Below are 27,697 nucleotides of genomic sequence, written 5' to 3'. Positions count from 1 at the left end.
GGGGCGTCGCAGATTCTCTTCACAAAAGACGGAACAAAAAGGTTTCACCGTCACATGAACATTGTAATGCTCGCCCTCACATTTAAGTTCTCTCTCTATACAAATGTAAACTCTACTCTCTCAAGTTTAGTTCTGTTTTTGATTTAGAATCATATGAAATTTTATTTTTCGATCCGATAATGAGAGCTTTGCTACGGAGTTTGGATTACTATAAATTTATAGTTACATGATACTTCATGTACTTACTTGTGTTACTACACAAGTAAGTACTAATATACAGACAGATAAAACTAATAGACAGACAGAAATTTTTTCTACTATAAAATAATATTTATCGTAGCTTACTTCTAGGTATGATATTTGACTAGAATTCACTATAGACTTCACTATATGGGAGCCGTGTGAAAAGAAGCCCATGTATCAATCTGTGTACAAAATTTCATACAGACCTGAACAAATTTTGTGTGAAACAGCAACTTTAGCTTTAGCTTTTATTATAACTAACTTTAGCTTTTATTATATTGGTTAGTTTATCCATACATAATTTACTTCGTTTATAAATATAATCGAGGATTTAGTGACCTAGGAGGTCGATTTTGATAACAGATAGTATTTACGAAATCTAGTAAGAGGTAGTCATGCAAGTAATGCATTACACAATACACAGGCTATCTAACGGCAATAGGGATCTTATTCCATAGACTTGTTTTACAATTACACAGTTAATCTATACTAATATCCGTAGTATATTATTATTAAAGCTTAAGAGTTTGTTTGTGTGAACGCGCTAATCAGGAACTACTGGTCCGATTTGAAAAATTATTTCGGTGTTAGATAGCCCATTTATCGAGGAAGGCAAGAAGACATAAGACCAACAGGAGTGCAGCTAGTTAAATATAAGAGTAAGCTCAAGAGTTGAAAAGTGCGTTGAGTAATACAAAGTTTCAAATAAAATATTTAATATGAACCTATATGTATGTAAGTATCGTACCTCTATAATAGAATTGGATAATTATCAATCAATAATGTACTGTAGCTATATTAATGTGATATTTATCTGTACTATGATTAATTAGATTCAACTTATTTTATGACATTGTATTTTAGGAAATTATTTTACTTGATCTATGAATTGTGCTAAATAATGTAATTTTTAATAATTTTTTTCCCTCAACTATGCTGTGTGCATATAATTAATTGGTTGGCATTTCACCGCAACATATAATTAAATTAAATTTGTGTATAATGAGGCAAAATTGTCAGCTGTCGTGTGCACCTTATTAAATAAATAAATAAATAATCATCAGACATTATAATAAGAAACTTTGAATGGTATATTTTTATTTACATTTAACTATAATCAACAATTAATTGAAATAATAATATGGATTTTATAACAACTATTACCTACCTGCAAATCATGGCATATGAAAATCAGTGATGATAAATTATGTGAACATGATTTTTTATGAATCTTCTATTCAACTGGGAGATTTTTATACTTACTTCTTAAATTTTCCATATTAAAAATGACCATTTGTTCAGGGATAACATAATATTATCTCTTGAATCGCGTGTTAGAGCATGGAGCAGTTCATTACGCTTCGTTTAGTTTCAAATAGATGATCGTTTACGGGTGTAGCAAGAAAACGCTCAACGGAAAACAAATAATATCTACTTAGAATAAGTGAATTAAATATTAAAATTTCAATAAAATACAATATTATCTTACAAGGATCCCTGTATCAAATCTCGAAATCACTTCTTATTGTTGTCTTTTGTGTTCGGGCTCGCATTCGTTTTCCATCGCACACCATTATTCACATTAAGTGGACAGATCTCGGGTCAGATCCAGGCACAAGAAAAGCACAAAAAGTGCCCGCTTTATCCGAGCATGATAAATCTACTTCAAATCCGAGAATAGCGTCTTTTATGAAGGAAATTGAAATAAACCGACCGTACGGATAACGGCTAAGTAAGAAGATCGGATCCTTTATTCATATAGGTAAGTCGCTTTGATTCATTAAAATTATAGGTTTCAACATACCTACCTATGTTTAATGCTGCGCCGACTTAATCGTTATGTCGTAACAATATTTATATAATACATTAATAAACATCATACCAATATTTACCAAGAAGAAAAGAATAGATTTTAGAAAATATAACTATGTATTTTCTCTATGTGTGAACATGAAACCGACCTTAAATGGTTATTTACCTTTGAAAGTGAGCGTGTCTTGTGAGCAAATAAAATAACAAATCGGTATTGGACAGGAGAGTAGCGTACATAATCGTATAGAGATTTCCTTGACACATACATTGAGTACAACCATGTACAACTCAATAATATGAGGAAAAGTTTAAAAATACGATTTATTTATTTTTATTATAATATATAACGCAGCTTACGATGTTTCAGATTATTTTCTAATGTTATGTTTCGATGTCGAATTGGAAAGCTAATAAAACTAAATTATACTATTATAAAAGAACTTTCTTAGCCACATTAAACTCCTATTATATATTACTAGCTTTCCGCCCGCGGCTTCGCCCGCGCAGTCAAAGAAAAACCCGCATAGTTCCGGTCCCGTGGGATTTCCGGGATTGCGTCAATTTCCCGGGATAAAAAGTAGCCTATGTCCTTTCTCGGGTATAAAAATATCTCTATACCAAATTTCATGAAAATTGGTTCAGTAGTTTATGCGTGATTGAGTAACAGACAGACAGACAGACAGAGTTACTTTCGCATTTATAATATTAGTATGGATAGATGATGGATAGTATGGAATAGTATGGATTATGTGCAGATTGCCATCTCGCGAGTATTTCAATAAACTACGGCTACGAAGAAGCGCCCTCTACGCTTGCACAAGTCGTAGTAGTCGACCTAAATACACTTTTAACTTTTGTAACGTTGTTACATCAAACATTCAATAGATAGCGTATTTAAAAAATGTGTATTTATTTCCCTTTTAACTGATAAATTATACAAAAAGATAAAATATTTCGTCCTTATTTTTTAATTGAAAATAAAAGTAAGTTTTGAAAATTACCTATGTATACCGTATAGGTTATTATTGCCACGAATCCTGCACTGCAACTGTCATGATGTGCTTATACGTGTCACGTATGGCCTATTTTAGCGAATAATTTGTGGTCATATTTTAATAAGTTTGGTTTTCCTTAAAAAAACGCTTTCATAAAATATAATATCGAATATTGCAACACCGTGACACACAAAGAGAAGTAGTTTAGTACGGAGAGAAATAAGAGAGATATAAGATATGTTAACGAATTTGAAATTAATGTACATTTTCAGGCTTTAGGTCTTAATAGGTACGACGATTATTTAATTACAACACGCCAAGATAACAACATATGTAATATGTAATAGACAGGTGTCTAATCTGTCCCTCACAGAAAATCATCCTAATAACAGAAGCGAAAGCAAAGCGAAAAAAAGCGAATTCATAACCTTGAATTAAAGTTGTAGTACTATAATAGTAAAGTATTATAATACCTATCTGTGGCTGTAGACAAGGAAATACAAGAATGATTTCCGGATCTGTTGATTATTGTCATCTCATCACAGGCGACAGAACTACGAAAATAATAGATACTAGGTACTTCTGGTACGTAAAGTAAAGTAACTATCTTTAAAAAACCGTAGTTTAACCAACAAGCCACCTAAAGAGTAAATATAAAAGAAGACATAAATTTAAAGATAAAAAGAAATCCCCCGGATAAAAGCTCTGAATATTATAGTATGAATCTAAAATTAAAATTCAAAATAAACAAAACTGTATGCATGCCAACGTGAATAACCTTTATGACTCAGGCTGTAACTGTTACCTAATGTAACGTAGTAAATAAGTATGTTTACATTTGTAAAAATATATCACATTGATTATTAAATTGTCAATAGCTCCACGGGGAAGTACATAATATTGTTTAAAATAGTATGTCATAATATTTCGACCGGTCAATTAATATTAATTTAATATAATTATTTTTCGTACATCAACATTATTATCATTCATATCCTACATAGGAAGTACATAGGTAGATAGAAACCAACAGCTGAGACCATAACAATAATGTACGAAATACAGCTGTATTATTTATTGAAGTTCAAAAGTTCCAAAAGAATCGCGTCCCATACACCATCAATTCATAATTATCGTCGTAGCTTATATACCTTTTGCTTAATATCAATTGTTGGATATGTAATAAATGTTTTTTGTTCATATGAGATAAGCTTTATTTTACCTTTTAGTGTAATGTTAATGTACAAAATGAAGTTTAAAAACATAACAAACACTTTTGTGAAACCACAACATCTAGGACAAACAACAAGTCGATTTTTGCTAAATCATAAACGTATTTGAATGGTAATAAAGGCAAATTTAAATATTTTTGACTATCAAAATCATAAATAATCGGTCTATGCGCCATCGTATTGCGATATTGTAATTATATAAACATTGATGACGTCTGACGTGATGTCTGATGACGACACCAGCCATTTATGAAGAGACTAGTTGTTTGCCCCTTTTTTTTTTTTTTTTTTTTTTATAGTGGGGAAATCTTCCAAAGATACCCACGGCCCCCGGGGAAGGAGCCGTGGGTTATGTCGGATTCTTACCGACTAAAACCCCACTGTGTTCCGTCGAGCCGCTTTAATGATGGGGCCGCGGGTATTTGTTGGAATTCTTCCGCGACTAGTTGTTTGCCCCTACTGTTGCCCGTTTTTTTTACGTATAGTTTCTGAAACTACGAGATCACCAGCAGAAAGCTTCGTTATTCTTGATCCCGGATAAAGACGGGTAAAGCCGGGAAAAGCAGTGTAATTTTAATATTTTATTATAGAGTATATCTATCTATGCAAATTATTGCTACACAGCTAATTCTTTTTAAGAAAATTCCCTATGTAAAAAGATAAGAATTAAGAACCATAAATTTTTTTAAAAATAAGTATTAAAAAAAATTATAAATTATTATTACTTTAAGACATATACCTATGCACACTACCTACATATTTTTAAAATGCATTAAATTGATGAAGAATAACGAATTCAAAAATCCCACTGCGACATACGGGTATATTATATTATTAGATTAGACTAGTTCGGTATACTTATAAGGTTACATATATTTCATAAACCAATAAAAACCCAATACGTAAGCAAAATTGTATGTCATAAAAATACGTATGCATCATACATATATTATAAATCTTAAGACAGTTATATATTATGTTTACGTATATGTTCAGTGTAATATGAATATAAAAATCAGTTTATCCTCGTCGCTCTACCTGTGAAGGCGAGACAAAGCTTTTACATTGAAAATAATAAGAATTATAAAAATCATGAATACAAAAATTGCTATTGTTTGTGCGTTTATCGTAATAGCATCAGTCGTAGAATCCAGACCATCCCTTGAGTAAGTTATTATAGAAGTAAATTAACTGTGAAGTCACAATTCAAATATAAAAAAAACATTTCGTTCAACTCTATACTCGTTGCATTTAATAACGTTTTGTGTAATTTTTAGAACAAGTCAACAATCTCACCACAATCCGGACCAAAATGACCAAGTACAAAATCAACAGGTACGTTTCTTAAATAATCAATTTTAGAATAAGAATGCTCGCTTGTATGCGTTTAAATAAAACGGCTCAAAAGCTTTCACATTTTTCCTTGCTTAATATAATTTCCATACGAATGTCTGTAGGACTTGGAGCATTAAACCAGTAGGATAACAGATTTGTAGGTTACTAGGTATTCACATTAGCTTGTTCTAAAAATACTAATATGCATAGTTCATATCATGTAAAAAACAACGAACCAAAAACAAATTATCACTTTAAATATTTAAGCGGGAAGAAACCGACAGACAGGTCAGATATAAAACAATATTAATTAATAAATAAATTGTAGAGACGCTATTGTGATTTTAAAAATAGACTATTTATTAGATACACTATATTTAAGTAGCTATATACATGTATGTCAGATGTTTTGAGTATTTTTGTTTCATATTTTCCTCTAACCTTTACGTTTAAAATAGTAATAAATTATTGAATTTTATAGAACTCGTTTACAAAGCATAATAATATATTGAAATGATAAAGCTAAAAAGCTTTGCGATGTCTGAGCGGGGGGCTACCAAAACATGTCATTCAATAATGATTTACTGACGATAAAAACTGGAAACCTCGTATTCTGAGTCAAAAAAATCGCTCCGTTACGAGCAAGCTTACCTCTATTTGAGAATAAATAGCATTTTATATAGTCAACCTATGTAGGATATAATATTATGTACTTCTACAGCACGTTCTAGGATTAAGTTAAAACTGACGGGTAAAAGGACGTAGTTCACGATCTTTTATAAAAAATAATATGCGCACATATATATCGAAAATATAACGGCTATAGCGTATTATAAAATATACATACGTGCCAAAACCTATAGGTAAACATATAAATGTATTTTCCTGTTCAAAAGAAATCGAAAAGTGGATTAACGAGATACTCTGGGGTTACTCAGGTGCAGGTAATGTTCGCTCCAACATTTGGAATTCCAAGTCGCATCTTTGTCCGTTTACATATTTCCCTGTTCAACCTTCAAACCGGTTGTTGTCATTTAGCCAATCATGTTATTTTTGCAACAATAACAGCCAAATGGTTTATTTTATATCATTTTTCTTTATCCAATACCTTGTTTATAATAAACATGCGTTCAAAATTTCAAATTCTGAAATTTGACTTGGATAAATGATTGAGTTTAAAAAAATTAAATTTGCATTTGCTTGTTGTAAAAATAGTAACATAGAGCTGCACATTATCAATAATGGAAATTATTTAATAATTAATTTCTTTCATATTTTTAATCAGAAAAATTTATTCCATTTCAGCTTCCTAGAATAAAGCGAGGCTCCTACTTTACTTTTGAAGAATCCAGTAGCAGTCATCAAGTAAGTTCATTTTACTAGCAAATATCTTAATCATATTTTGTTATATTTTCGACACTATACACTAAAATTTAAATATGTAATACTTGAACGAATGATATTAATATTATATTATTATTTATTATTGTCACTGCGTCTATCGGACTATTACCTACTCACATATTTTTAATTTTTTCCATTTCAATCTTTTAGAAGGGCTTTCAAAACGCGCTCTAAGAACTCTACAGTTATTTGAATCATATAAAATTAATACTTTCATATTTAAACATATTAATGATATCAAAAAAATACTTATTTTACTATACATATTTTATTAATTTATTGATGTATTTCTCTCTCTATTTTCAGTCGTCTTCATCGAGTTACTACAGGAAAATATCAAGTTCAGGACCAATAGCAAAAACTTTCGTGTTGGCTGGAAATGGACGATTAAATTCAAACAACTTCCACTTCAAGAAATAAAATAATTTATTTTAATTTGAATGAGGTCGAAAGCTTTGAAAACTGTCGTCGGAATTGAGTCAAAACTATAGATAAGTACCTATACCACGCACTCTCCATCATGATCTAGAGCGTTTAACAAGAGTTTTTTAGTTTTTAGTTTAGCGCTAGTTGTGCTATTTGTATTTAATACAAATTAAGTACGTTTTTTTTTAGTTTTAAGAAAGAAATCTTAGTCAAAATTTCTACTCTTGAAGTGTTATATCTTTAATGTACTGATAATCTCTAAAAACGCATTTTGTTATTATAAATAAATTATTTTATAAGAGCCTGCTATATTGATTTAAATAAAAATAAAAAATAAGATTTAAATATAAATATCTGAATATTTTATTTTCTTCCTGTACTTCTAGTAATGAATCAAAATATTGGCGTTTCAATGACTAAAATTAATTTGTATGTAGGGCACATAGATACACACACGAGTTCAAAGGAAAAATTAAATTGCCACTTTTTTAGATAATAATCAAAATAAGTTATTGCAAAGCAACGCTCAATTAGTAGGTAATTGTGGAAACAACTGCAACATGCTAACTTTTCATAAAAATAACAAAAAAATCAAGAATCCTTCATCTGCTCTTTTATAGGGTACCTTACTGAAAACTACAGTTCGACGGAAAAACAAAGCCGAAACATAAAGTCATTTTTTTCTTATTGCTTTATTCATATTATATTGAAAATTGAAAAATTTCCTATAAAAATTGTAAATTTAAATTTTAGAGAACTGTTATTTTAAATCATTGTAATATAATCTAGTTATACTAATATAATAAAGCTGAAGAGTTTGTTTGTTTGTTTGTTTGAACGCGCTTATCTCAGAAACTACTTGTCCGATTTGAAAAATTCTTATATCATCACGTTAGGACCAACAAGAGCGGAGCAATGCGGGTGAAACCGCGTCGCACAGGCAGTTTAATAGAAACATCACATCCTTCATGTTAAAATAACCATTAGTTAAAAAAACGTGGAAGGTCAAAAACGCATGTAGAATGTCGTAGTAAAAAGTAAGAGGCGAACAAAAGATACCTTCTTAAAACTTTAAGTAAGTATACAAATTTCAAGTTTGTTTATATTTTTTTTGAAGAAATGGTATTTAGTATTTACTCATATTTAATGATGGATAATCTAATTTTAGTTACCTACCTATATCTACTCTAAGAGAATGATTAATAGTTTTCAACAAAAATAGCTACACTAACGTGAGAAACAAGTTTGTAAGCTTTGTATGATTATATTATCTTTTTAAGACAATTAACTCAACCTACGTATTTGTTTACTATGTGTGTGTTCATACGTTTTATTAAGTAGAATCAGTTTGTCCTCAACGCTTCATTTGTGAAGACGAGAAAATTTTTGCAGTTATAATAATATAAGAAGTATAAAAATCATGAATACAACAATGATGATAGTTTATCTGTGTGTCCTAATAGCGTCTCTGGCAGAGGCCAGACCTTCCCCTGAGTAAGTTTTACTTACTTTTATAGTTTATTTTTATAAATATTTTGCATAAACATTTAAAACTTTAAAGTGTTGTTTGTTTTTTGTCAAAGGAAAATTGAACACAACAGCGGAATACAAAATTCAGAGGTAAGTTGTTTTGACCAAACATTTTTTTTTACTTATAGGTACCTATTATTATGTTCTACTACGTTGTACGTTACCCATTTTACCCACTTATACTTTTTAAACATAGTTACTAACATAACATAAGCTACTCTTTGGTGAAAGTATTGTTAATCCATTTTATACAATATTACCTAAGTCATTTAAATCGCTCTATCGCATAATTTAATAATTTGTAATCGTTTGAGTTCGTTGTATCGAAAACGTCATTAATTAGCAAACTATTTTCCTTATAACGGGTATATACCCATAATCACTATAAGTAACATATTTTCCTGTATCCTTAACTTTTGAATTGTGGGTAATTAAGCATGTTATTTTTAGCATTTAATGTTGATAAAGTAATGGAATACTCTAAAATCGTCGAATAATTTTTGTCTCCGATTTAACCTTAAGAAGTATTACTGCAGTATTACCAATGATATTTTTCTATAATGTATATCTATATATATCTATATATATAATATCATTGAGTATTACCTGTTGATACCGCGAAAGCTTCCGCACCACTGCAAAAGAATTTCCTATCAAAGTCAAAAATAATTACTGATAGCCCTTAAAAAAGAACAATTAAATAATATAAATAGAATCATAGGTAGGTACGCTAAGAATTGAGATAGCGTATAGTTAGTTTGTGAACGATTTTGTGAATGGCATTTGCCCCCATAAAATATAAACCTTTATGAAAGCAATAGAATCAAAGACCTATACAATATAAGTACCTACATATTTAAACGTGAGAGACATAAAAAAGGGATGCTTTAACGCCCATCTTTTATCTATCTAGGTGAGCCATCTCATTTGCTTCAGCCACACACACACACATTGGCTTCAGTTTAACTTTAACTTCACAAATAGAACATTTTAAAATATCTTATTTTTATTTTTCAATTTCAGATTCCAAGAGAAAAACGCAATACATATTTTACATATGAAGAATCCAGTAGCAGTCAACAAGTAAGAATTACAAAATTATACAAGTATTATTTAAATTATTAAATATTATCGAATATTTAATTAATCTTACTAGGTTTTTAGTAAATGAGTGGGAACGATAGGTAGGCAGTATATTTACAAAAGAGACACTATGCGGACAGAAAAGGAAACTTATCAGACTCGTTCGTACTATGAAATACTAGATTTCCGCCCGCGGCTTCGCCCGCGTTTGCAAAGGAAAACCCGCATAGTTCCCGTTCCCGTGGGATTTCCGGGATAAAAACTATCCTATGTGTTAATCCAAGTTACCCTCTATATGTGTGCTAAATTTCATTGTAATCGGTTCAGTAGTTTTTACGTGAAAGAGTAACAAACATCCATACATCCATACATCCTTTCAAACTTTCGCCTTTATAATATACCTACATATATTAGAAATATTAGAAATTAGATAGATATTAGATTTAAACAAACAGGCTTAACATGATAAAAGTTATAAATTATGGGTTTTGGTCCATCAATATTGATTGTTAGCGTGACCAAAATATTATGTTAAAAAGTTAAAAGCGCTTCGAGGCATTGCATTGGAGGAGGAATGCACCGGGCATTGCATTGGAGGTTGAAGAGTCTCTACTGGGTTTATCCACTTTTTGTGTTTTTCTCGAAACCATGGCGTGGCAGTATTTTTATGCTATCTACTTCTATCTATTTGAAATTTTTTGGAAGCAGGTAACTATTGTTAAATCGAAAAAACGCATAATGATTAGCGCAACGACGTGGATGGATTAGCTCTTTAGTACCTAATTTTGAATTAATAAAATTAATATTGATCACTTTTAACAGTTATAATAATGTAAATTAAAAAAAAATATATAAAATGTCAACTTCACGTAATACAGACTCGTTCTGAAGAGTTTGTGTGTTTGCATGAACGCGCTAATCTCAGGAACCACGGGTGCGGTTTGAAAAATTATTTCACTGTTGTCCAATTATCGAGAAAGGCTATATATCAATAAGACTAATAGGATCGTAGAAACCACGGGGCCAGTATACATAATACTTACTTAAGAAGATACGGATGAGCGGCAGCGGCAGCACCGGCGTTATACTCTTTCCCTATAATAATATACATACATATTATCTCTTACACTATTTCCCTACTCTTAATTCTTATTGCAATTTTAGCTTTATTTACTCAATGAAATTTTAATTTTCCAGTCATCTTCATCAAGTTACTACAGGAAAATAACAAGTTCAGGACCAATAGCCAAAACTTTTGTGTTCGCTGGAAATGGAGAAGGCAATACAAACAATTTTCACTTCATAAAATAAGTTTTTAATGACATAGACAATTTTAAGCCATAAATACCTACACTAAATTATAATTAACTACACATAATATGGAAAATAATTTCGTTTAGTTTTGAATACATTTAATGTTAGCATAAGATACCCTACTGCCTAAAATTATTTTTTATTTCAATTTTCTAAGTACCTATGATAAAAAAATGTATGTGTTTTTATGAAATAAATGTTTTTCATACATATTATATGTTTTTATTATAATATTATGTAGAATCTAAATTATCTGTCATTCCTTACGGTTGGTTGGTTATAAAGGATACAGAAAATATTTTTATTTCACATACCTATGCTTTTATTTTTATGGTTACCTACATACTTAGATGTTACATATAAAATAGTTTTAAAAATAGGACATTAAATTTTTATTTGCTTTCTATTTTGTACTGAAACTTAATTTATTTCCTGAAAACGGTTATCCTGTTATTATTATCAATTCCAATTAAATAAATTCAACTTCACATTGAAAAAGAGAAGCCTCTACATATTATTATAATGCTTATCTCTCAATTGTTGTGGTTTTCAGATAGATAATATTTATGGTAAATAACTATATTTAGGGGCATCGAATTGACCGTCATTTTATCCTGTTTCAGATAATAGGGAATTAATTAGAACTTTACTTTGAATATATCCAAACATGGATATATTACCGAGCTCAACAAAAAAACATTTTTTTTTTTTGGTTGCCCTGGTATTTCTACAGATTTATATATTTTAAGTACCCAGTTTGCGAATGTAATCATTAAAATTATTTAATTGGCTCAAATATTTTTTTTATTTGGATTTTCATATATATTTAATTTTCTTACGGCTCTTCAGAATATGGGTTACTAACAAGTGTTTATTTTTTTGGTGAATTACGTTTTCTGCACATTTCTTCGCTCAGACATAACCCTTTTCTATAAAACTAAATGTAGAATATCAGAATAATAAATGGTTTCTGTAAAAAAATATTTTTATGAACAACAATGTTCGGTTTGTACCTATTGAGTTGAAGAAACCGAGTAGTACTTGGTCAGCAAAGTGGCCAAAAAAAACACCAAATTCCCTTGATGTTTTTATTAATGGGATAAGACAAAGCAAATTCATTGGGAAAAATTAATAAATATGAGAATTTAGGCCTTTGAATAGATTGAATAGAATAAGAAGAATATACAACCGCCCTATAAGACGGACGAGTCGAAAATTGATAAATGATGAAAATTTAACAAAATTAATAACTGATGCTGAATACAAACTATGGAAAGGTATAGTATTGGTAAATATAAAGCACCAAATTATAAAGAAATTGTGCAAAAGTTGTTAAAAAACTTCAATACTCTGTGAGCAAATACGAGCATAAAGCTACACTTTCCCCGCAGTCTACTGGATAGATTTCCAGTTAAGGCTTTTACATGCGCTAATAACCTTGAGGATACTTGACGGATCTCAAACCTCTCCCGCTGCACCTTCTTTTTTCCTCACATTTTGTATTTAAAAAGATACTAATCAGTGAAACAAAAAATCCTCGTCAGGGACTGTTGTGTAACTGATAATTTATTAAACATAAAATTTTCAGAGCTCTAAGTCAGCAGGTTACGCAGTTTATAGAGTATTTGCGGAAAAATCGATGACCACGGCACATTTTTTTTTCTAGAAATCTATTAACTTTGGAAAAAAGTCCTCGCGAGCAATTAAAGATCAAAGACCATCCTATTTTATATATTTTTTTCGGTATTGTGCTTTATGTTGTACCAGACTTTATAGAGGTTGAACATAGTCGAAATTGCCGGGTAACGCCTTAATCTGGGAAATTTCTATGAGAAACAGGAAGAACGCATCGTAAAAGAACTAACAATTATGGAATAAAGGTATCAGGGTATATGGGATCGTCACATGATGGCAGGTTACTGATGGTCCTTAAGAAACGATTGTCCCCAAATTAACTATAGAAGAGAAGCTTATAAAATATATATCCTTGTACTATTTTATAAGTTTTAAGGCTTTTTCTATTTTTATAACCATTTAGTTAAATTAATAAAAAAACTAAAACAAAACAATTAGTGAAACTTTGTGATAAATAAATGATATTAAACAAATATCCCTTCTATTGCATGGTGCGTTTTATGGTCTAATAAGAAAATTAGGATTAAAAAAAAACTAGAGCCAATCTACCAAAACCATTAATAGATTTATATTTTATATGCATTAAATTATTCGAAACCACTTTCACATCCAGGGCAACAAAATCATTGTTGACCAGTGAATTATCTAACCACGGCGGAACAAGGAAACTCAGAATTGATCTAAGCAGAATATTAAAAAGGCATAAATCCATTAAAATAATTTTATTTCAACATTTCAGTTAAGTACATTTATAGATTTTATTATACAAAGCTGGAAATCTAGAAATAGAAAGAAAATATCAATTTAAATAAAACTGTTTGTACATTTCTTAGGGCAAAATTACATTGATTTGTCGTAATCTAAATTAAAATTTTCACTTTAATAATCATAAATAAGTACTATTTTCTATTTATTGGAGACCAATATATTGTTTTCATTGTCATATCCATTTCCAATAATATATTCATCACAGTCGCTATAATCTATTAGCTGTTCCTGAAATATTAAAAAAGTATTAATAATGTAATAGACAAAAGATTTTGTGAAAAAAAAACATTCGCTAAAATAACTTTCTTTACTTATTACATTTTATAATATCATCAATTGTTTCTCAGCGCGTACTTAATTTCTCATTTGAATAAAATGCACCTTCGCTCGCGGGGTCAAAATATAAATGGTAAAAACTCCCCCCCCCCCCCTATGCTATCTCCTTGGGGGTAGAATTTATCAAAATCTTTAAAAGATGCCTAAATCATTGTTGCAATCAGCTCGATCGGTCCAGTAGTTTGAGCTACGTTCATAGATAAGCTTTGCGTGTCATATATTATGTTAATCACAATGTAAATACTTATTACGAAGATACACGATTCAACCTTTCTCTGGCAAACTCATTTAACAATTTAAATATTTATTAAAAAAAATATGCGACGTGAGCAGAGGTATGTATATTGACTTACATAACAGCCGAAAAGCCAATAGCAGCATGTTCCACTGAAAAACAATTGGGAAAGCGTGTGAGTAATGACAAAAAGGACTCCTAAGGGCTGATTTTTCAATCCTTGGTTAAAACTTATTCATCGAATAACGTATTAAACTACCATTTCAAAAATGTATTCTAATTGTCCGTATATGTATGACAGTTTACAGGTGACATTTTAAAATGTTCGTGTAATACTTTATTGGACGGATAAATTTTAACCAAAGATTGAAAAATCGGCCCTTAGTAAAATAAGCAAAACTGATATACCTATTAGATATTTAGATATATTATATAAAAGTAATTAGTTACATAACTAATATATATGTATTATAAATTCGATATTAACTCTGTCTGCTGTGAATAAGATACAGACTGTCTGTGTCTGTCTGTATCTTATTCACTCCTCAACCACTTTGTATGAAATTTGGTACAAAAATAGTTAGATAACTGAAAAAATAAGTTTTATCCCGGAAAACCGGCGGGAACGGGAACTAACTACATATAAATTTCTAACGTATCGGTACACTGTTAAAATAAATATTTAAAAACAAGTTAGCCTTAACAATTAGTTTAATGCTATAAAAAAGATAACTTACTATACTTTCGGATCTGCAATACATATATTTACGAGGAGCAATAATACGACGAACGATAATAAAAAATGTTTCATTTTAGAATAAACAATTTTTCAATCAATAGTGGGAACAACTGAAGCGTTTTGCGTAAGTGCACTTAATAGTATGAATTTCCAACATAAAATGTTCGCTATTTATTATAATTAGACGAAATAATGTGCTAAATGTATAAATAATTTATCCTTATGTAAATTAATCTGGATGACGCGGACGCTGCCGTGGTTGAACTTATGTGTCTCGAATCTCGATCAAAAATATTTCAGTCAATAGTTGGAACCATTGAAGCGTGTTGCGTACGCTTAATGTTATCTGACCGGTTGGCTTGGTTGGCAGTGGCCCTGCCTTCCAAGCCAGAGGTCGTGGGTTCGATTCCCACCCGGGGCAAATATTTGTGTGATGAATATAGATGTTTACTCTGTGTCTGGGTGTTATTTATCTATATCAGTATTTATTTAAAATTATATAATATGTATGTTTATCAGCCATCTGGTTTCCATAGCACAAGCGAAAGCTTAGTATGGGATCAGATCGTGCCGTGTGTGAAAATTGTCCTGAAATATTTATTTATTATTTTATCTATGAATTTCCAATATAAATTGTTCCCTATTTATAAGAATCAAACGAAATTATGTGTTAAAACTTAAATGTATAAATTTATCCTTATGTGAATTAATGTGGACTTGTCTCGATCCAAAATATTTCAGTCAATAGGTATTAGGAACTACAGAAGCGTGTTGTTATCTAAGAATCTGACGAAATACCTAATTTGTCAAATGTATAAATTTATCTTCATGTGAATTAATCTGGCCCACGGTCGCGGTTGAACTTGTATCTCGACCAAGGTCTCGACCAAATATTTAGCAAGTGTTGTCAAAGCGAATTAAATACTTCGGTATAATATAATTATTAGGCGTCCAATATATAACGCATAAAGCGCGTCACACACGGTGAAGATACTATAATATTTTATCTTAAGATACCTACTGTAATATTTTATATTACAGTATCTTAAGGTATCCGGTATCAGCGTTCTGACCATCATTTTTCTTTTTATCATTGCGTACTAAGACCCCTGTAGAACCGCCATCCTGTTACAAATGACCCGAAATTTTGTGGGTAAATTCTTTCATAAAACATATAATATGTAAAAATACCTACATATTATATGTTTTATGAAAGAAATGGAATAATTTAAAGTTCTCTAGAATTTTCGATTATATACGGGAGCGCAAACGTTGTTACGGCAGATCTATATAATCGAATATTCTAGAGAATTTTAAATTATACCATTACCTTCATATAACATAGTAGCACAGTTGACAGATATATACTACGTACATACAGTTAGGAAACTAAGCCCCTGCGATGAAATTATGACATAAGCACTATTATAGGCTATAGGGCTGTTACCTTTTTGATATTTAACCGACTTCAAAAATAAAGGAGGAGATTATCAATTCGGCCTGTATATTTCTGTTTGCTTTTTTTTCACAGTTGATTTAGTGGTAATTTTGTGATAAAAACCCGTTAAAATAAAAAAATGGTGTAGCCTAAATATGAATTTACAAGAAGAAACAATCCGAATTATTACACCTTGGTAAATACGTTTTTATCAGTGCTATATTTCGAAAGTTTGTTTTGTTATGGACGCCAAAGGCTTTTTATTTTTAATGTACAAATTATTTTAACTAGCTTTCCACCCGCAGCTTCGCCCGCGCAGTCAAAGAAAAACCCGCATAGTTCCCGTTCCCGTGGGATTTCCGGGATAAAACCTATCCTATTTCCCGGGGTAAAAAGTCGCCTATGTCCTTTCTCGGGTATCAAAATATCTATATACCAAAGGAGAATGGGCATTTTACTATGGAAGTTGGGCCTGAACCCTTGAGTTGGACCAATACACATGAGATATTGTTTTTATAATAGATCATAACACATACATAACGGGAAAAATATATATAAAAAAATAATCAACCGGGTTTTTGTACAGTCACATCAAGTTTTATTTCTTTGTGTATAATATTTTTTGCAATAAATAACTGTTATAAGACAATGACAATATCTTTATGTTACTCCAATTCACTTTCACTTACAAATACGTACTAATCTTAAGCCTTCTATTATGCGAAATACACTAATATTATGTTTTGTAACAGGTACCTATACCGTGTTTATAATAATTTAACGTAGTTAGACGTTTTTTGTGGTTAAACTCAGTCACTCCAGTGGCATTTAGATTTATACATACTTACTTCACTCGAATTAAAAACACCGTTATTGTGCGCAAAATAATAGCCAAATGAATAAAACTTTTTGCCTTAACTGTACAAGAACCCGGTTGATTTATTTTTTTATTTTATTTTTTTCGTAAGGTATGTGTAATGATCTATCACAAAAACAATATTTCGTGTGTATTGGTCTTAGCCCAAGTTTCAGGCACAGAATACATAATAGTAGCTAAACGCTACAGAACGGACACTCTCCGCCTCCCGCCAAAATTAAACTTACCTCACCCCGCGCGATCGTGATTAAAATGGGCCACATTTTTCTGCAAGGACGATACGCAACGAAGATTGACAACATTAATCAAATTGACTTAAAGTAATTTTATTATTTTGGATTTGTGATTATTATCGTTTTTCGTAGATTAAATGGTTAGATATTGTGCTGTTTACGGATGTATTTCATCAGAAAAACGTGAATTTTTTTTTTACTCTAGTCACAAATGTGCCAACGATAAAGCGTTAACACACACATTTGCAGTCTCTACAGTGTGACTGTCAAAACGATAATTTTGTATGGAGTGTCCGGGGTGTGTTTCAGGCCCAATTTGCCCATTCTCCTTTCATGCAAATTGGTTCAGTAGTTAAGGCGTGATTGAGTAACAGACAGACAGACAGAGTTACTTTCGCATAATATTAGTATGGATGCTTGATATTTGTATTATACATATATTCAATAATTCTTTTAAACCAGAATTTACAATACTTGTATGTAGGTATACCTACTAAATTATTTTTAAAACGATAAATTAAATTAAATTAAAAAACACAAAATATGCAAAAATAAATTAAAATTATTATTATACGAGCATAGAACCTTTTTGTTTTAGGCTGGCGCTACACATTGGCTTCAAAGTTTGAGCAAACATTTGACCAACCTTTGAAGTGAAAACTTTGACACAAACACGATTACAAATATGCCTGCTAGACTTGTTTTCAAATGTTTTACGGCACAGTTATTGCAAAGATGGCTGATAGATCGGAAGACGATTTTTGTTGTCTCTTTAATTTTTTTTAAATTATCCCTATACTGGGTTAGAAGGCTATTTCTCTTTCTTTTTAGTTCATCTACCGTAAACGGTAGTGATAAATTATTTTTTATTCGGACCCATGCGTCGTTTACAACGTTACGGTTTTTGTGGTCTTTGTTTTTTGGATCCCATATGGAGGGTTCCGCTTCAAGTAGCTGAAGAAATTCGATAACTACATCATTACTCCACTCCATTATGACACTCAAAATATACACACACAAATGCTCCGGTCAGCGGCGCGCGCGTTACTAAGCATTGCAACAAGTGTGGCAGGGCGCACAAACTTTGAAGCAACTTTGAAGTTTGATTACTTTGATGTTCGCAGAAAAACCGACTCGACTCGGCAAACTTCAAATATGTGTTCAAACTTTGAACAAATAGGCAAATGTCAGTGCCACACTTCGCGACTTTGTAGGTATTTGCGTATTTGATCACATGTCTAGCGCCTGCATTAGGATGAAAAAGAAAATAGTTTGACAGGCTTAGTGCTTGACAAAGTGGTAAAGTCACGTATCGATAAAAATACAATAATTATAATATCTATCTTTTTCTTCCCTAATATTTACGTAATTATGCACATAAATTTAAACAAGATTTTTTTAAGGTTTCCATTTTTTTAGATTTTTGTGCTCTTCTAGATTGCGTAAAAAATAGATGCGATCTTTAAACAGACTAGACTCCTAATAGTGACTATTTGTAGCTATCATTTTGGTGGAAATATGTCAACATAATTTAGACAGTGCGTGCACGAGCAACTTTGTCTCCGCAACTTTTTTGTCTCCGCAACTATTTTGTCTCTCCCACCCATGGGCTAGTATGAAAGTGCGCGCACGTAGCGACGCAACTCCCCATACAAATTGATGGGAGAGACAAAATAGTTGCGGAGACAAAGTTGCTCGTGCGCGCTGGCTCTTAAAACTCATGCTGCCATATCTATAGAAATTAAAAAATAGTCTCTTTTTAACTTGTAGTCAGATACGGTATTTACAAATATATTTATTGAAAGGGCTACAAACTGAAACAATCGATATTTATTTAATGTGAATTGACATCACTTTAAACTTTTTTTATACTATGTATCTTTGTCATTCAAAATCTGTGGATGTGTCACCCGCTACTATCGATCCCCCTCAATACCCTCGTAATCACGCTTGATGGGGGGGGGAGCCATTTCGAACATTTTGTATGAAGTTTCCTTACTGTATGTATCTGTATATTGTGATAGTAGTTAGTTTTTTAAACGAGCTCCTAAAGAATTAAAGAAACAAGTCAAAATCACTCTTAAAATCGATACGGCCCCTTAAGAAGGGTTAGGCGGTCAGCGAAAATTCAGCTATTCGCGCCTTAGGCAAGGGATGAGGGGGTCCGCGTTTAGTATGGAATCAACGTGCTCGAAACTAAAAATCGTAAGCGCCATTCACATTTTTATCAAAAAGTGAATGAAAATATTTAGTATTTTCTAAATCTAATGCTGGCCATACACCATACTTTCTATCGTCCAATCGGCATGACGCTGCAGCTTGATCCAATCTGCAGTTTGTCCATAGAGACCAGACACACAACGTTTGAATTGTCCAATCGGCAGCAACGTTCAGTTGAAGCCATGGCATCACCGGTGACAGACGACGATGTTTTAGCCGTTTTGGGCGTTTTATTCGTAAAAATGAAACAAAAAAAGGATTATATGCCGGGAAGATTGTTGTTATATATAATATGTATCTACCTATTTAATGAGAAGTAGCCAATGTGTTAAGTAATCTGGTACTTCATCTATCTCCCAAACAAATCTTATTCAAATCCGTAACCGTTGACATCTAAACATCCATATACTTTCATATTTATCGACCAAGCGAGCGAAGCGCCTATGCTTCAGCTTGGACGAAAAATGACCAGAAAATTGACCAGACTGAAGTGACGATCGCATACCGCCATACACGGTCCAATCAACATGATCCAATCGCCATGATCAAGCCAAAAGAATCGAAATTCGATTGTTCCGTCAAGTATAACTATCATGCCAAATAATGCCAATCCACTCCCACACATGGTCAGTTCTAACTGATCCAATCGGTAGTGTCATGCCGAATGGACGATAGGAAGTATGGTGTATGGCCAGCATAAAACAGTCACGAAATCGAGAAGGTAATATTTGTGATTTTATACGAATTATTATCGTAAAATATGGTTGTAATCACAGACTAGTAATATGTAATATACTACGTATACAAGTTGTAATGAGCATTTATTTTAGAGGTAACTTCAGGATTTTTTTTTATCAAGCAAAATTTTTCCAATCGTGTTTTGGAAACAGTCATCCCATCACACATACGTTCTGTAATACGTATATTAGAAATTTCAGTGCGATAAAACTTCAATATTTTCAATTATAGCTCATAATAACAGTCCATTTTGCCGTTTTCACCTACTAAGGGCCCTTAATTATACCTACTCTTATTACCATCATTCATAATAATTATTTCAAAACATTTGGGCTTTGGCACAAAATTCATGGTTTATTGCTTAAAAAAATCGAAATTTGCAATTAATTTTGATGTTTTGTTAATTTTGATTTTTGGTGGCTCCCAAGATAACTTTAGAAATACATAATAATACGTACGTATAAAAAAAGACGGACGCCGTATTACGAACAAACAACGTGAAGCCACCATAGTAAGCTAGCGATCGTGTAAAGACAATAAACACGCACACACTCTCACCATAGTAAGCTAGTCGGCCGCCATTACGTCGTGAACTACCGACTGATTAACTGCGTCACTGTTTCACAAAAAATATTTAAAATGCCGTCTTGCGTGGTTAAATGGTGTCGCAACAGTACAATTTTAAATAACAAAACACAAGGGATTACATTCCACAGGGAAGCAAGTTATTTCTTTTATGTTTTAATGACAAAATTATTACGGCAAAATTTATAGAAAAAAATACAGCCGCCATTGTCATCAACACAGCTGTTGCCATGGCAACATGGCACACACACGTGGATGTTTCGCCGCCATTACTAGGCTTCACTCAATGTTTAGGCGATATACCGTCCGTCTTTTTTTATACGTCCATGATAATACTCATTTTTACAAAATTTAACATATACCTAATGCCAAAACGTCGAGGACTAGTTTTTTTCATTGTGAAGATTTTTGACCAAGGAATGCATAATTTTCTTCAAGTTTAATAATAGGGTAATACATGACATTTCCAAAAATTCCTAAGTATTTTCCCAACTTAATTTAACTTTTTGAAGTGAAACTTCGCGTTCAGAGTAAAATTTTAGATCGCGTCACATCATGGAGTAAGGCGAAGATTTTGGTACCTATCTTGCCAAAGAAGTTTCACTTCTGACACGTGTGTTCGGATCGTTGTGCCATATTATTACCAGCTATAAGTTGGTCTTCTCAATAATAAAGTTACTCAAATACTAATGCTTAATATTGAAATATATTTTTCTTAACAACAATTTTCATGTAAAGACTTCGTAATGCCCGATAAACAATTCATTATAAATTAGTTAAAAGTTCAAAATCCCCAAAACAGGCTTCGGGGAAACAAAATTACACAGGTTGGTATCACTACGGTAGGTTTATTCCTCTGAGACGGTATCACTCTCAGAGGAATAAACCTATAGAGTACTTGTATCGAGCGTATACAATTTACATATATTTGTTTCTTTCTATCTAAAGAAAACGTCGTAAGAAAGAATGAGATAGCTATAGACTACAAGCTACGTTTCAACATAGTCATGGCACCATTTTTACTATAGGTACGTATTTAGATAGATAGAAGGTGATAGTGATGGGATGTGCTTCAATCGATAAAATCGTGAATGCATTTTGCATTTACGGTTTCGTGAAATAATAAATAATAAAAAAAACAAAATTAATCATAAATTTCAGTTGAATACATTATTTGTTTAATCCTACGAATATAATAAATGCGAAATTATGCGAGAATGGATAACTTTCTCTTTCACTGCTGAACCGATTACAATGAAATTTTGTACATACACACATAGGATAGGTTTTATACCGGAAATCCCACGTGAACGGGAACTGTGCGGGATTTTCTTTAAAAACGCGGGCGGAAAGCTAGTATATTTTAAAATAAATTTTTAAACTTGAAATATAACTACATAATTTAAAATAAAGATCAATAAAGTTAAAGGAGTGAGGAGAAAGGCACAGTCAGCATGAATTTTAACAAGTTCATAAAAGGACAGTTTTAAAGAAAACATTTTCCTTACATCCTACTAATAAAGCGAAAGTTTGTGAGGGTGGATGTTTGTTACTCTTTCACGCGAATACTACTAAACCGATTACAATGAAATTTGGAAAAATTACTTTTGATCCCGTAAATCCCACAGGAATGGGAACAATGCGGGTTTTTCTTTGAAAACGCATGTATATTAAGTATGTATTTCAATAGTAGTTTCTCATCTATGAGAACTGTCATTTAATTAACCGTTTAATTTTCCCGTAGTTACACATTTATAGTAAATGTGTAAAAAAATTTCCAAATAAAAATTCACTCACACACAAATGTATTTATTATCTAAAGGAACAAAAAAAAACGTAAGCGTAAGATTGCACAATTCTTCTAGAGTATCCATCTTGATAACACGCAGGCTCGAAATGCAGTGAACACAATCTAGCAAATTTCGACGGCGTCCAATCTACACGTCTCATGTTTTATACCCATTTCTTATTTAGCTCTGGAAATCTAAAACAAAATGAATTTATTAATAATCTAAAAGAGAAACAACAAACTAAACAGATAAGTAAAATAAAACAACCACGTGGTATTTTTTATTTTCCTGCTGTAGAAAATATACATCAATTATTTGCTACAACAACTACATATAAATCTGATATAAGAAACAAAATAAATAAATCAACGTTAATATGAAATAGATTTTTTGTCATAAATCGATAATATACGCTAGATGTGTTACAACACTACGGTGGTAAACAAAATGCCAAACTTGATAATATTGTGACATTTTTTAAAAATTATTTAATTCTTTTGTATTCCACAACCCCATAAAGTGGGTAAATGTTACAGTTACAACATAAACTTATAAAAAAGCGCTTGATATAACCTTCAAATAGGGTTAGAACATAAATATTTATCAATTTGCTGAAAATCACTTACCGATGGAAAGATATTTTTTCATTGTTTTCATCCAAAACTCCCATTCGACTAGTAATAGCCGGTAGCTAAACATACAATAGTCATTTTAGCACACTGACAAATAAAAAGAAACACTATACACTTTATATTTTCTAAATATTTCGTTAAAAACACTTGACGCACTGAGCCCACCAGCTGGTTGGAAAACAAACTGACTGCCGGCGCGCTACGTTTGAAGACAGTGCAGATACTCTATCGCTATCTCAATCTGACTTATGCTGTTATTGACTAAGAGTAAGTAGATTAGAAAATATGTATTTTGTTCTGTCTCAATATAAGAACTCTATAGGTTTATTCCTCTGAGGTATCACTGGACACTGGCAAGTGTCATTTGTCATGGATGATGTTTTTAATTTGGACAAATGACAATCGTTATTCGTTATCCAAAGTCCAATTGTAAACACCGTAGTGAAGAGAAGAACGTATGAATGAAATAAAATAAGAGCTAACATCATAAAAACTAATTATTATGACTCTATATACTATAAATTGCGATTGTTTAGCTTTATCAACTTAATGTTTAAGTATAGTCTATACTCCATAAATAATAGAGTGTTAACTTCGGTACCTACTTCATCTGTACCTACTGGTTATGTACTTGATAAAACAAGTAGGTACTTATATATATTTTTGTAGGGCTAAAATTATCATTAACTAATAATAGATGTACGAATGTTATCAAGTCTTTTGCTAAGAGAATTACGCCATTACTTTGGTAAAAGAGGATACGTAACGATAAATCATAGCAATAAAACTGGGAAAATGTCGCTCGAACAAGCTAAACAGGTGGCGGCTTATCGTGCTGTTGATGAATTCGTAAACAAAGACTGTATTTTTGGCGTGGGAAGTGGTTCCACTGTAGTTTATGCAGTACAGCGTCTTGCAGAAAGAGTCGAAACAGAAAATTTAAAGGTAGTTTGCATTCCAACCTCATTTCAAGCGAAACAATTAATCATAAAACATAACCTCACCCTAGGAGAACTTGAAACTAATCCTGTTATTGATGTTACAATTGATGGAGCTGACGAAGTTGATGCTAATATGACACTGATAAAAGGAGGAGGGGGCTGTTTACTACAGGAGAAAATTGTTGCCTCATGTTCTAAGAAACTTATTGTTATAGCAGATTATACTAAAGATTCTCAGAAATTAGGAGACAGATATAAAAAAGGAATACCAATTGAAGTTATTCCTATGGCATATGTGCCAATAAAAAATAAAATCATTGGAATGTTTGGCGGTGAAATTAAATTACGTAGTGCAATAGCGAAAGCAGGGCCGGTAGTTACAGATAATGGAAACTTTTTATTGGACTGGATGTTTACAAACCAAGATATGGACTGGGAGAAAGTTAGCACTCAAATTAAAATGATTCCTGGTGTGGTTGAAATTGGACTGTTTGTTAAAATGTGTCAAAAAGCATATTTTGGACAACCAGAAGGCACAGTTGTTGAACGAACTGTTTAATGTTCCTATGTAGAAATATATATTATCTAAATGAATCTCTTTTTTACAATATAATTTTTGTACTTTAAAAATTTTATTTATTAAATTTCCCATTTAAAGATTTAAGATATAATAATCAAGACTACCACAACTTAATGATTATGAATGTATGGAAAATATGCAATATGTGTAGTAACTTTTACGCCCATGTTGCAATAAGAATTTAAAAAGAATTAAAGATTCTTCATTTTAATTTATTTTGGAATAAGATAAAACAAAAGTCATTGACTATCTTACAGATTTCAAAATATTTATTTTCTTATGTACTTCTCATTAAATTTTGCATAAAAATAACTTATCATAAAATCCTTCAGAAAATTATTTTATAAAAAAAAGTAGAATGTATGTATAATGCAAAACTAATGATTATAATATGTACATTTTTAAAACAAATGCTGACATTAAAATTACTCAAGTAAATGAATAAGAACAGTCTTTCATAAAGCCAAGAATTATCAATAAATTAATAATATTTGTCTGCAAAACAGATTTCTGATAATCTTTTTAACACTGGACTCATTATCAATGTTTATAATGTGTGCTTTATATTCCTTTGTGTGCTTCAATTATAATATAAGCTTGTCTAATAGAGACTTGTTTTCTTCATAATACGTAAGAATTCTTCTTGATTAATTTCCCCGTCACCATCTCTATCCGCTTCATCTATCATTTCATGTAATTCCTCATCTGTTAAGTTTTCACCCAATTCTTTTGCAACTCGTTTAAGATTTTTAAATGAAATTTTTCCTGTGGACAGATTATTGATTCAAAATCAAAAATTCAAATTAAAAATTATTTTGCTTAGGGGTTTAAAAATGATTAACCATTTCTTAAATCTATATAAAATTTACATAAAATAAAAATTGATGAACCTGTTTCCTAGAAGTTCTACATGTACATTGTACAAAAATTTATTTAAAAAGATTGCATGATTTGAACCGACATTCTACTTGGCCAAAATATGAATAACCAATATTTTTGATTGATAAAAATACTGAATAGTCAGAGTGAAAGCCTAGTTATTGGAAAGTTTGGTATTCAAAACTTAGCTTTATTTACATCAACAAAATGATATTAAATCACGAGTAAAATTTGTCTCTTCTACTTTTATAATTTACTCAAAAACTTTTTTTTTCACTTTACCTGTTTCATCATCATCAAATAGTTTAAATGCTTTCATTATTTCTTCTTTAGTATCCTTTTCAGCCATTTTTACAGTCATTAATTCAAGGAAATCTTCAAATGACACCTTTCCATCACCCTTGTCGATTTCAGCTATCATTTTTTTTATTTCCTCCTTTTTTGGTTCAAAACCTAATGCCCTAATAGCCACTTTTAATTCCTTAGTGTCAATTTTTCCAGTGTTTTCGGTATCAAATAAATCAAAAGCTTCCTTGATATCTCTGTTTTGCTCTTCTGATAATTCAAATCTAGGACCAGATTTTTTTCGAACAGCAGGTGGATTATTAGCATTAATTGGCTTTTTTGTCCCATTATTTACTACCGTCGCCTGAAGATAATTAAAAAACGAATGAATTCCCATAACAAAATATCACTAGCTTTAGAATAACAAGGTATTTTAATATAATAAAGTACCTACCATTTTCTGTGTATTCTAAGTTCAATAATATTATATTATTATTGTAGAAAGTTCTTTATCAATTTTATACACCGCTTCTAGATATTTTTAGATTTACCAAAGTTTATGAATATTTTTAAATTCAAACACAAAATCAAAACAAATACCTTCAAAAGTTTCTATAGATTAAAAAATCAATATTCCGTAGACTTCAAAATTAGTGAACATTGACATTGACATAAAGTAAGTCTACACAGAGCAACATCAAGAATGAGTGTTTAGCCCCAGTGTTGCCAACTCAGTGGAATTTCCACTACATCTGGTGGTTTAGCTCCCCCATTTAGCAGACAAATATTGGTTTTAGTGGCTGGTGGATTTTCCTAGTGGTTTAGATGAGTTCAATTAGTGGTAAGGTACGACTTTCAACCACTAGAAAGATTTACATAAATACTCAAAAAGAACGACTTGAACTATGAAACAAGGGTATGATTTTGTGTCATGTTCTTAGATCATTAAGTAATGGATGGAGTACGCTAGCAAATGTTCTAACTAAACTTTCTGCTGATTTTGGTGCGGGGAGGGTAACTCACACTGATGAAACACAATGAAACATAATCACACATTCACAAAAATAATTTGTGTCAACGAAAGTCGTAAAAATTTACGACCTTTTAAGCGACGAGTTTTTAAATTCAATTCTATCACTAAGATAATAAATATTAAATTTGTATTTCATTCCAAGATAGTCATGTGGAGTGAGGTTCAATATCGCGTTCTAAATTCAACTTTATCACTTAGGTCATAAAGATTAAATTTGTATTTCTTTACAAGATAGTCTCGTAAGGAATGCGGTTCATTAAGGCGTTCTAAATTCAACTTTATCTCCTAGTTCATAAAGATTAAATTTGTATATTTTCTTTCCATGATAGTCTCGTGGGGCCGCATCAATGATCGAGTAAACATGACTCGATTATTTTTC

General features: G+C 31.3%; 3 protein-coding genes and 3 long non-coding RNA genes across 6 annotated transcripts; 3 read left to right on the top strand and 3 right to left on the bottom strand.

The window, feature by feature from the left end:
* The first annotated feature begins 5,305 nt into the window (after positions 1-5,305).
* LOC149902369 (uncharacterized) lies at positions 5,306-7,748 on the top strand. The gene is made up of 4 exons (XM_090110550.1): positions 5,306-5,448; positions 5,560-5,617; positions 6,923-6,982; positions 7,328-7,748. Exons 1-4 carry the CDS (start codon positions 5,375-5,377, stop codon positions 7,439-7,441), a joined length of 306 nt encoding a protein of 101 aa, XP_089966676.1. The 5' UTR covers positions 5,306-5,374; the 3' UTR covers positions 7,442-7,748.
* Positions 7,749-8,764: 1,016 nt separating this feature from the next.
* On the top strand, positions 8,765-11,583 carry LOC149902368 (uncharacterized). Its single transcript, XR_016457570.1, has 4 exons — positions 8,765-8,941; positions 9,031-9,067; positions 10,001-10,060; positions 11,258-11,583. It is a non-coding gene; the product is annotated as an uncharacterized LOC149902368 (long non-coding RNA).
* A 2,225-nt stretch (positions 11,584-13,808) lies between these two features.
* LOC149902367 (uncharacterized) lies at positions 13,809-15,315 on the bottom strand. The gene is made up of 3 exons (XR_016457509.1): positions 15,086-15,315; positions 14,467-14,500; positions 13,809-14,005 (listed from the first exon to the last, which is right to left on the bottom strand). It is a non-coding gene; the product is annotated as an uncharacterized LOC149902367 (long non-coding RNA).
* Positions 15,316-22,971: 7,656 nt separating this feature from the next.
* LOC149902366 (uncharacterized) lies at positions 22,972-23,925 on the bottom strand. The gene is made up of 2 exons (XR_016457539.1): positions 23,595-23,925; positions 22,972-23,162 (listed from the first exon to the last, which is right to left on the bottom strand). It is a non-coding gene; the product is annotated as an uncharacterized LOC149902366 (long non-coding RNA).
* Positions 23,926-24,033: 108 nt separating this feature from the next.
* On the top strand, positions 24,034-25,171 carry Rpi (Ribose-5-phosphate isomerase). The gene has a single exon (XM_090110147.1). It carries the CDS (start codon positions 24,306-24,308, stop codon positions 25,098-25,100), a length of 795 nt encoding a protein of 264 aa, XP_089966273.1. The 5' UTR covers positions 24,034-24,305; the 3' UTR covers positions 25,101-25,171.
* Positions 25,172-25,367: 196 nt separating this feature from the next.
* On the bottom strand, positions 25,368-26,930 carry LOC149902364 (uncharacterized). Its single transcript, XM_090110149.1, has 3 exons — positions 26,740-26,930; positions 26,283-26,649; positions 25,368-25,886 (listed from the first exon to the last, which is right to left on the bottom strand). The coding sequence occupies exons 1-3, from the start codon at positions 26,740-26,742 to the stop codon at positions 25,723-25,725; spliced, it is 534 nt and encodes a 177-aa protein (XP_089966275.1). The 5' UTR covers positions 26,743-26,930; the 3' UTR covers positions 25,368-25,722.
* Positions 26,931-27,697: the final 767 nt, after the last annotated feature.

This window comes from Colias eurytheme, chromosome 15 (genome assembly GCF_061535395.1).
Source record: "Colias eurytheme isolate Ceu_HAF_F1 chromosome 15, ilColEury1 Martin Lab GWU primary, whole genome shotgun sequence".
NCBI lineage: Eukaryota > Metazoa > Arthropoda > Insecta > Lepidoptera > Pieridae > Colias > Colias eurytheme.
The sequence above is the reverse complement of the archived record's forward strand: the minus strand, read 5'-3'. Positions and strand labels throughout refer to the sequence as shown.